At 36.8% G+C, this 11,808-nt stretch overlaps 1 protein-coding gene across 2 annotated transcripts in view; it reads right to left on the reverse strand.

Moving 5' to 3' along the window:
* LOC117394657 (beta-chimaerin) overlaps positions 1–10,867 on the reverse strand; it is a 115,504-nt gene extending 104,637 nt beyond the window's left edge. For both annotated transcript variants that reach the window (XM_033993050.3, XM_033993049.3), the window contains exon 1: positions 10,287–10,867. In XM_033993050.3, coding sequence (XP_033848941.1) covers positions 10,287–10,335 — 49 coding nt within the window. In that variant the 5' untranslated portion in view covers positions 10,336–10,867. The remainder of the gene's footprint in view (positions 1–10,286) is intronic.
* Positions 10,868–11,808: the final 941 nt, after the last annotated feature.

Below are 11,808 nucleotides of genomic sequence, written 5' to 3' on the forward strand. Positions count from 1 at the left end.
AGCAGCAACCTTGGACGGCACAAAAACGGCTGAATTTACAAGAAATTGCTGGTAATATTGCCGGTATTGGAAAACAAATCTTTACCATAACAACAAAACAAAGTTTACAAAAGACAGGAGGCCATTTGGCCTATCTTGCTCGTTTGGCTGTTAGTAGCTTATTGATCCCAGAATCTCGTCAAGCAGCTTCTTGAAGGATCCCAGGTTGTCAGTTTCAACAACATTATTGGGGAGTTGGTTCTAGACTCCCACAATTCTCTGTGTAAAAAAGTGCCTCCTATTTTCTGTTCTGAATGCCCCTTTATCTAATCTTCATTTGCGACTCCTGGTCCTTGTTTCTTTTTTCAGATTGAAAAAGTCCCCTGAGTCGACATTGTCAATATCTTTTAGAATTTTGAATGCTTGAATCAGATCGCAGCACAGGCTTCTTTGTTCAAGACTGAACAGATTCAATTCTTTTAGCCTGTCTGCATATGATATGACTCAGGAGAGGGACTAAATCTGGTCGCTCTTCTTTGCACAATATTCTAGATGAGGTCTTACTAATGCATTGTAAAGTTTGAACATTACTTCCCTTGATTTAATTTCAACACTTTTCACTATATAGCCGAGCATTTTGTTGGCCTTTTTCAAAGCTTCCCCACATTGTCTAGATGAAGACATTTCTGAGTCAACATAAACTTCTAGATCTTTTTCATAGACTCAATTTCAATATCTCCCATATGGTATTTATAATGAACTTTTTTTTATTGCCTGCATGCAGTACCTTACACTTTTCTATATTAAATGTCATTTGCCATGTGTCTGCCCAGTTCTGAATGCTGTCTAGATCATTTTGAATGACCTTTGCTACTGCAACAGTGTTTGCCACTCCTCCTATTTTGAGTTATCTGCAAATTTAACAAGTATGCTTACTATACCAGAATCTAAGTCATTAATGTAGATTAGGAATAGCACAGGGCCTAATACTGATCCCTGTGGTACTCCACTGGTTACCTCGCTCCATTTTGAGGTTTCTCCTCTAATCAGTACTTTGTTTTCTACATGCTAACCACTCCCTAATCCATGTGCATGCATTTCCTTGAATACCTACTGTGCTCAGTTTGAGAAGTAATCTTTTATGCGGGACTTTGTCAAAAGCTTTCTGGAAATCTAAATAAACCATGTTGTATGCTTTGCAATTATCCACTGTCGATGTTGCATCCTCAAAAAAGTCAAGTAGATTAGTTAGACATGATCTCCCTTTCCTAAAACCACGCTGACTGTCTCCCAGGATACTGTTACCATATAGGATCCCTTTTGGATCTGATTATAGTTTCCATAAGTTTACATATAACAGAAGTCAGGCTTATTGGTCTGTAGCTACCTTGCTCGGTTTTGTTTCCCTTTTTGTAAAGGTTTGTAAATAACTTCTTTCATTTCTCGGAGTACTATTGGGAGGATCTCATCTGGCCCAGGGGATTTGTTTATTCTAAGAGCTCCTAGTGCCTTTAGCACTTCTGCCTCTGTTATGCTAAAGTTATTTAAAACTGGATAGGAACAGGTTGACATGTGGGGCATGTTGTCTGTATCCTCCTTTGTAAAAATGTGTATAACGTAATCATTTAATATATTTGCTATTTTTTTCTCTTCATCTATGATGTGTGGCAACGTGGCCACGCCCTTGTGCATTTCTGTGTTATATGTTACGTGTTGTGTGTAAATGTTGGTGTATAGAGATGGCTGCACAGGATATAAATGGGTGTGTGCAGCATGAGTTATTTACGATGTAATTGTATTTAAGCACGAGGTTGCACGTAATTAATTCACGTGCTGGGATTCAAGTGAATAATTAATTAGTAATTGAATCCCAGCAGAACAGTACATATAGATGCACATTTCACTCATTCGGGGTTGGGTGTTCGGTGAGTGGAGAACGGGAGAGAGAGAGAAGGAGAAAATAAAGTAAAGTAAATTAAATTGATAGTTGTTTTCACTCACCGTGTTTGTTCGTTTGTCTGTTTACTGTTTAGTACGTTTTTGTTTGTCTATTTATTTTGGCCTCAAGTGCCGTGTCCTGTTTTTGTGTTCTCTTGTTTTGTTTATTAAATGCTGAGCACAACCAAGTGCTCAGCTTCACCAACCTCGCTGTCTCTGTCGGTCTGTTTCTTCCGGGCCTGCACGTATTCACCACTTTGCCACATGTTGCCATTTGTATCTTAGACATTTTACTTCCTCCTTGAATATTATTTTGCTGTTATAATATTGGAAAAACATTTTGGAATTGGTTTTAGCCCCCTTGGCAATGTTCATTTCTATCTCTCTCTTGGCCTTTCCAACTTCCTTTTTGACTTATGTTTGCAGTTCCAAGTACTCTTTTTGTGTACTTTGTTCTTGGTCCCTTTTAAAATGCTCTTTAAAGTGCCTTTTTCTTTCAATATTTTTTTTAATTGATCTATTAAACCATTTTGACCATTTTGTTTTAGATTTTGATTTGTCTACTTTTGAGATGTAATTGTTTTGCGCCTCTAGTACTACATTTTTCTGTGGATGTTTTCTCTATTTTATTCCAATCTACTTCTGTTAGTCTCTGTTTCTTTCTTTCATAGTTTGCCTTTTTAAAATTGTAAACCTTAGCTTTAGTCGTTACTTTTGGGGTATTAAAAAGCACTTCAAATCAATATCAATCAATCAATATTTATTTTATATAGCGCCGTTCATAGTGGACCACCATCACAAAGAGCTTTACAAGATAGTGAGGAACAATGCATAATACATTAAATACAGTGAAACACAAGGGATAGTACATTAAATACAAAGAGTAAAAAACAATGCAAATACATTAAATACATGCATATTACATTAAAGGTTAGGATGTAAATTCTAAATATTGTGGATGCATGTGTCATACAGAATCATACGAATAAGATGGACTTGCCAAAGAAAAGCTCTACAGCAAATACTAAACAAAGACACAATTGGCCCAAATGCATTTTATTATCCACCAAAACCAGCCAATCAATACTATACCCGCAACTGTCAAGTCAGCCAATCACAGTTTGTCAGCAAAACAACAAAGCGAGACATGGACAGTTCAATAATATTGCTCCATTCATACATCTGGTACAGTTCAGATAAGTAACTCTGACAAGTAAAAAGTTATTTGTTTAATTAAATGATTTTTTTTTTTCTCATTATGTATGTGATCCTTTAGGAACATTTTTAGGGACTATTTTCCTAAAACTTTTCTCAGTGGAATTGTACTAATAGCGCTAGTGCCCTCTCGTTGAAGGCTCTACCATGTGTTAGTTGACCCTGACTTCGGCTCGGGACGCATAACTACAGTCGCGGTCAACTACCACACAGTTGAGCCTTCATCGACAGGCACTGCTATAGTACCTTGTCACTCGTTCTTGAGTGCATATGTGCCTTTATGGAAGCAGCTGGGGCGTGCAACAGGAGACAAGTTGCTAGGCAACTAATTGAGCAGGTAGGCTCACCCTGTGCTGAGTTGATCGGGAGCGCCTGATTGGATGGGGGCGTGCCTGGAGAGCCTGCGTGGAGCTCAAAAGGCGTCTACGCCACAACTCAAGGCTACTACATGGCCATAGCCATGCAGACGGGTGCTGAGCGAAAGCTTGCTGTGTTGAAATGGAGGAGGAGAGCGTCCACTCCATGGAGAGAACTACTACATGAAACCCTTCCACTGCAAGACAGTGGTCATGAAGGCATTGCCCAGCCGAGGCCGTTTGAAGAGGCCGGAGTCGCCGTGAGGATGCTGGGACTCCGGGAGCCCAGAAGTAGGTCAGTTTAGGGGATGTTGATCCCAAACAGTATAGAGAGGGTTTGCGTAGTGTAGTAGGTTCCTTTAGCGGGACGTTCCTTTTAGTGGGCCTAGTGCTCATCTTGTGTGGCAAACTTTTATTTTTAGCTTTGTTTTGTTTTCTTTTATTTATTAAATCCGATGCTAGGATTGCCATTGTTAGTACCCTAGCGTCAGGGCCAGTTTTGACATTAAATCTGCGCTCCTGTGCAGCGTGTCAACACCCACTGCTCTGTGTCTGATTCAGTATTATTCAGTGATGACCCACATATGTAACGTTGTCCTGTTACAGCACTAACCCTTAAATACTGCTATTAAAGTTGACTACCATAGAATAGAAAAAAACTAGCAACTAATTGCAAGCCATTAGGAAGATTTTAACATTGGAGTCTACATTGACGCTATTCCATATAAAAACACATGGAAATTAAATGTATTTCAACATATTAAAAACAGCAGTCAGCACCAGCCCAAACCAATATACTCTGCTTGAGTCAAATGTCTTGGAAAGTTAACCAGCCTGTATGGACTGCTGGTTTCTGCCAACCAGATGTGAACATGACGGTTTCAAATTGAGGTTATGATATTATATAGTATGGAGCACTCAATAATTAAAATGTTTCTTTAGCGTGGGTGATCATCATCCAGCTTGTTAGACAATCAGCAGATGTCAACACACACCCTCTACACACACTTGATCCAACGTGACAGAATGCTTATAGCAGAAGTGAATGCTGTGGAGTTTGTGTGTATGTTGATCTAACAATGGTAGTCCCGCCAGGAAATATAAGATGTGCAGGACAATTTTATAGACAATATTTTATTATAATCATGCTTAAGAATAACTAAAGAGCTAAAATTATAAAACTCAAGAACTAAAACTGTATTCTTTTTTTATAAATACGTTTGTAAAAATAATGTTCTGACACACAACAAAACCTGTGGTGCTCATAAATTTTCTCACAGCATTTGTTTCAGCTGCATTCCCAGTTTGTCACTGTGGTTTCTGTTTAACAAGGGAAAATGTATTTAAAAATGAAATAAATAAATAAATAAATAAATAAATAAATACATAATCAAGGCGTCTGTAATTGCTAGTTCATGCATATTCTTTGAAATTATATTTAACTGGGGATGTGCTTGTTAATTAGAAGGGGGACAACATATTTGTATTTGTCAAAGGAATCAAGTAGTGGCACCTGTTTACAGAGGGTATACATTTACACGTGACCAGCATAGCAAACACTAGCCACAGGAAAGATGAAAATACTTCCCAGTAACCAGCCACTGATACCATTACTCTATTACTTCACATGCAGCATAATGTAGTGGAAGTGTTAGGCACACAGTCTTTAAAACCAGCCAGTCAGAATCAAAGCTGGATGTAATTAATCATACTTCAATACATTCAAAACTTTAAAGCAAATTGTACCATTTGCTGAATTTATCTCAAAGCGCTTCACAGTAACAGTTTGCCTATATTTTTATTGAAGAGTTTGCATTGCATGCATAAATTAGATCTAGCACTGTAACACAGCAAGTTTTCATAGTATCTTACAGTATGGTCTATTATGATACATAACCAAAAGTACATGCTAAAAACCTGGGATTTATTAATGAGGAATGGTCACTTACCCCTCCAGCACAATGTCAATAGTTTGCAGACTTCGCATTACAATCACATCATCCTGGCTTTAGACTCTGTTGACAGTGTTATGGTTTCTAATGTCCATAAAATGAAACTGTTGATACTCACACAAAAGAAACTCAGCGTTTGTACTGCTATTAAAAACTCATAACCTATTATACAGCAGCTCAGTTTAAGTACAAACTACCCGGTGATGCTTTCTGCTGCTGTCCATTAGCAAATGCAACTGCATTGGGGCAGATATCTGAAGTTGGTAATGGCCCCGTTCAAACTCCACTGCATTATTCTGTGTTAACTCTAATGGCATTCCTTCTTAACTAATAGAATTGTCTGTTGCATAGAAACAAGAAGACATAAGAGACAGGAGATTACTGGTATTTACTGAAACAAAAATCAGATGAGAAAGAATTCCGAATCCCTCAAAAGATGCTTTGCAAATAACAAATTCAATTGGCTTCAATCCAGTCTATATGCCATTAGATAGCATATGCAAAAATCTTAAACCAGCTGGTATATCTCCAAGTAGAGTACTGCAAGTGCCTGGCCTTTGGACTGATTAGGCATTGACAGAACCTTTCCACTGTAAAAAGACAATAGCTGAATGATAGCAACGATGATATCAATAGTGACAACACAGTCAAACCCTTTTTTACATCACTTCAAATGGACTGGAGCTCACCAATAACCTGGCAAAATAAGCATTAAAACACAGCTTTATATCACAAGAATGCCTGTTTTGCAATGGAATATAGTACCAGGTATTGCATTAATTAGAATAAAATGTTCATTAAAATAATTTTAAATCACATACTGTACCTACCATGTACAGCAGATTCCAATAAATAAAAACATAACAGCTGTGAATATACACACTGCAGTGGGGTGTACAGTATACTATATTTTGTCGAAACATACAGCAACTTACTTACACGTAAACTTTTTACGGTTTTGTTTCCCAAAGCGAAGGGTGGCATTACCAGCCATCGTTGGAGGACTTGATTGTAATGCATGTGCTGACATCTCAGCATTCCACGCCTCATAATGACTAAGAGGTATTGTCTCAGCAAAAAGGCCAAGCCTTTAGTTGCATCAGCAGGTACAGACAAAGCTTGATAAGACACAGCTACTCCTCCCAGCTTTTATTAAATCTCAGCTGCAGTGCATTATCTTTCTTTGACATCCATTGATTTTTGCAGGTGATGTTGTATGGTGGTCAATCCAGCTCCCCCAGATTCCATTACCAAGTGGCAACTTCTTCATAAAGGAAAACAGATCAATATATCTCTGCCAGGCAATCTTTACAGATAATAAAGACTGAGTTGCTTTCCAAAACAGCCTGGCGGCTACTCACTGCACTCGTGTGTTACCTGAGCTACTCCAGACACCCGGTCTAGCTTTCAAGTGGCTTTCAATTTAAAAACTTCCACCTAAACATGAAGCCCATGTTTATCATTCAAGACAGCATTGTGTGTATTGTGTTCTATTAAACTCGCTCCCTGTGAATTGTTGCTTGAAGCTGAATTCAGTGAAAAGGACAAGGGTCTAAAAGATGTGAAAAATTAGCCAAACATGAAATACTTAGTACGGAAGTTGTTTCACTTTGATGGAACTACCTTTTGCAGAAATGTCACATTCTTATTTGAACACCATTTTAACTTCAGTCTTCAGTATGCTGTTTAGGTTCTCACATTACAAAATGGAGGAACAATTGCAATCATCAAAAGTGGGCCTCTATAGGATTCTATACACATGGTAGAAATAGGCAATATACAAGATAACTTCTGAAAATATACCCTATGGTAGCTCTGTTAAAGGCAAAATAACTTTGATAGTAAATATTTCTTTTTTGGGGGGGCAAAATTACCATTCACAGACCCTTGTCCTTGCATACAGTATGCTGATCTACGCATTGCCGAATCTTCTGCGTGTTTTTTTTTTTTTTTTTTTTTTAATTCAGAATACTTTGGAAGTTAACTATTTTCCCAGATCCTCTGCTCTTTTCTTTTACAAGAGCGCTTTTGTAACTGGCACAGCCTTCTAGTAGATATTATTTATAACTAGCAATGAGTAATCATAAATAGGACGACAATGGCATGTGCAACGGAGAACAGAACACATATACAGTAGCCTGAAGGTACAACGCCTGCCATGCTCCTCCGGTAATAAACACAAGAGCAGCATTTCAATCACGCTTGTTAGAAACAAACCACTCACCAGTCAGCAAGTACTGATCACTGCTCACAATACTTACTGACTTATTACTTGTTGAGTCCTTCCACATTTACCAGCTGGGTAACACACTATAAGCTAACATTCTGCAGGCCTTGTCTGAAGAATTTACACATTGTGCTAAACATAAAGCTACTTACTGGTCGTAATCGATATAAAGCTATTTTTAAAACAACAAATAAGACTAGATTTAAAACAAGGATAGACACTACTGGCAATAGGCCTTTAAAACAAAGCACTTAATGGTATCCAAACAGCTACTTTAAAACTGACAATGATTTCAAATGAAAACAATTAGAGGAAGCTACAGCAGTGTGAAATATCTGTGTGAAAAGCAATTCCAACATGTTCCAAACCCAGTGAAATAATTCCTTTATTGAGACTGTGTACATTTCTGTAATCCCTGTGAGAAAAAATGATTATTTCAAAAACACTTTGCAGACGCCTCTACTTTGTTTTGTGACCTCACCCAGGTTTATAAACATCAAAAACTGTTATCATAATGATTTTTTATTTCCAATTGCAAAGGTTATCGTTATATAGTAATTGTTTTTACCAAACTGTGGTGACCTATTGGTCAATCATTTATTGTTAGTCAGACACTGCATTCAGAAAATCTACATTACTTTAAGAACACAGAATACATTCTTCTCAAACTTTTACATACAAACACATCATCTCTGGTACTATTATTTGCTTGCTATGTTGATTTGCATTTCTCAGTGCCACTGAAAAATGAAGTTGCGAAGATAATGACACAGCAAAAAAAAAAAAAAAAAAAACTAAAAATAAATGGATGCATCCTGAAAAGAACATAGTGGTGGGGAATTGTGATGAGGAACAAACCTTGGTTAGAAACCACAAGAAAATGTAAAGCTTGCAGTGTTCTCAGTTCTACACATTTATAAAATGCAGGGCCATTCCTTTAATGGGAATTCAACTCAAAATGCAAAACCTTGCCAATGCATTGGAACACATCATATTTCACAATATAGTACTGTATGTATAATACCAGGGTTAGAAACACACACTATGTGGTAACAGAAAGTCTAGTAAGCTGTCAGGCCCTATTCATAAAATGTTCATTTCTTATAAATCTGGGCAAACAAGAAAGGGTTTTGCCTAACAAAACATCCATGCATTCTTTCTCCAGTCATTGTGCCTAATTATTTATTTATAGAAAATAGATTTATTTAGCATTTTATGTTTTCAGTAAGTCAATATTTACTACTCATTTTGAAGTAGATATAAATAGGTAATATCATAGACTTAACCCTCAAGTTAATTTGCATATTCTGATTCTCTGACCTGCATTGCGTATCATTGTCGGTTCCACTTTGAAAAAAAACGTTATATATATATATATATATATATATATATATATATATATATATATATATATATATATATATATATATATCAAAAACCAAAATCAATCAACAGCACAATAATATGGCCAAGCCATTAATATGTAAAAACAAACAAACAACAACACTTGTTTTGTGCCATTATTTTCATTGTTCGTTCCTCAGATACAGTGGAACCATTTTTGAAAGATACCCTCCATCACTCAGACTAAAAACATTATACTAACTCACAAAAACCACAACTGGCAACTCCTATGTGTAAATCGTTGCACCTATGCACAGTTCCCAAAAGTCATGTGATATGTTGAATTTAAGTTCTTATTAAGTCATAATGTAGTTTCGAATTCTAGCACCTTGGGAAGTCAAAACATCTGGACATTTGAGATAAGAGTTCTCATCCCTGTGTATCATTCAAAGGTTGGTTTGTGCAACTGTAACTTTAATAATCTACAGTAATAGTAAGAGCTGTCTGCAGAGCTGCAATACTGTAGTAAAACGTTTCAAATTGTCCAGCATGCTTTGAATTAGGTAAGCCATATGCTTTTGAAACAGACAGGCTACAACAAAATACTTTAATAACAGCTGTGTATCTTACGGACTGCAATTTCATTACATGTCAGTTGGAGAAATCTGACAGAAGCAGCGCTTAAGCAGACAGGGCTTGTTTATCATCATTATGTGTGCTGTTCTTGACTGCTGGTGAAATGCGGAGTTCATCTCTTTTTTCGGTACCTTTTTGTGCGTGTGTAATAATGTGCAGTCTAGAGCAATCATCAGGAGAATAGATACAGCTCCAAGCAATCTAGTTTTTACTCCATCGTGCACAAATAAAATAGCCTGGTGTAAAGCTAGGATAGAAACACCAGTAAAGACGTAATGTCTTCAATATATTAATAAACATATAGTCATCAATTACCGGTATGCTGTATAAAACACACAACACACACCGAAAGCGTTACGGTAACAATGTTTCAATTCAACTTCGTAATTTTTTTAAAATTTTTTTTTAATTTAATTTAATTTTTTACATTTTTTTGCATTCATTGTGGTACCTGTTGTATTTAGTTTCACTATAAAAAGAAAGTACTTAAGTACTGCACGTAGAATGAGCCTGCTCGTCACAATATTCATACATTTTCAGCCCATACCGCACATGCATGAATCATAAAGTATATATCACACCAGTTTAAACCACCCGGTGCAGTTAATACAAAAATGCACACGTCTTAATAGTACTTACCAGATGATATCGACGAACCTGATAAACTTGAGTTACTTGAGGCTGCCATTCTTCAATGATCCAGTATTGTTCTGTTGAAATGTTTAAATACTATCACTCCAGATGTTGCTGCTGGTGGTGAATTCAGCTCCCCTGCCCATTTCACTTCCTGCTCAACTCAGTGACGCTCAGCTTGCTTAAATATTAATTAATGTTCCGTCTCTGTCTCTTTGCTCCCCGTTTGATGATTGCTTTGTTAGTGTTAACAAGGTAACGCTGTTTCCATTCGGGGGTTGCTGTAAACCTATGCTCCAATGTTGCCAAGTCTCTGATTTCCCTTGTTAGCGGCGCTGGTGGTTATCGTATTCACTTCAGTGCAGCACTTCTTGTCAGCATGGATGTCAGTTGCGATACCTTCAGAAACGAGTCACGGCTTTGAAGAAAAGTTTGCATTCGCTTCAGGGAAACTATCAACAAATATTACAAGTTAGCAGTTCAAGTTTAAGTGTGAGAGAAAGGGAACCATTAACTTCGCCATGTTGAACTGAACAGATTTACTGTCTGGTTTCCATGTGCCACTTCAGGACTCGAGTCGCAGCACACAGTCCTGCACTGCTATAGAACCGCCTCCTAAAGAGGCAGCACCTTGCTGCTAGTAGTGCATGGTAGGAGGATACAGGAATAAAACTGTCAGGTATCCTTACATGTTTGACATATTAATAATGATAATTATAATACCATGTTGACATGAACACAAAAGGGGTGTGAAAGCCAGTTTAAATTAAGAAACTGTAGATGGCATGTACTGTATTTCTCTGCCATTCAATTCACGCCCACACACTTAAATATGGGGGTTATGGTACTGTAAAGTACAATGGAAACTACAGTGCCCCTGACTTATATCTACAGTCGTAAGTTATTTATTTAATAAAGTAATAGAATGCTATTGGATATTTATAATGTCTTACCAATATCAAGGCTTTTAAGATTTAGAAGCAAAACACGATTTTCATTACTCCAAAACCTACTGCTTTTATCAAAATAGTGCTGAAGATCTACCAAAAGACAATAGCAATGTTTTAATTTATGTATTTATTATTTGTTTATTTGCATTTTTATAGCGCTTTTTATACAGTAGTATCTGAAAGCACTGTACAGTACATAGCAGAAAAAAATCAAACCACAATACAGTTGTAAAACATATTAATCACCTACCACAATCATACCATTTAAATAACATATTCAAACAGTATAATAAACACACACACACACACACACGCATACATAGATAAATATACTTACATACACACATCCATAATAATAATAATAATAATAATAATAATAATAATAATAATAATAATAATAATAAAGAACAGCACTGGAAAGGACCATTTAGCACAGGGTATTGGAGTAGAGATCTGCTCTCCAAGTTTGATTCATTGCATTGCATTGAGCACAGGGTATTGGAGTAGAGATCTGCTTTCCAAGTTTGATTCATTGCATTGCATTTAGCACAGGGTATTGGAGTAGAGATCTGCTTTCC

Source organism: Acipenser ruthenus, chromosome 3 (genome assembly GCF_902713425.1).
Source record: "Acipenser ruthenus chromosome 3, fAciRut3.2 maternal haplotype, whole genome shotgun sequence".
Classification (NCBI taxonomy): domain Eukaryota; kingdom Metazoa; phylum Chordata; class Actinopteri; order Acipenseriformes; family Acipenseridae; genus Acipenser; species Acipenser ruthenus.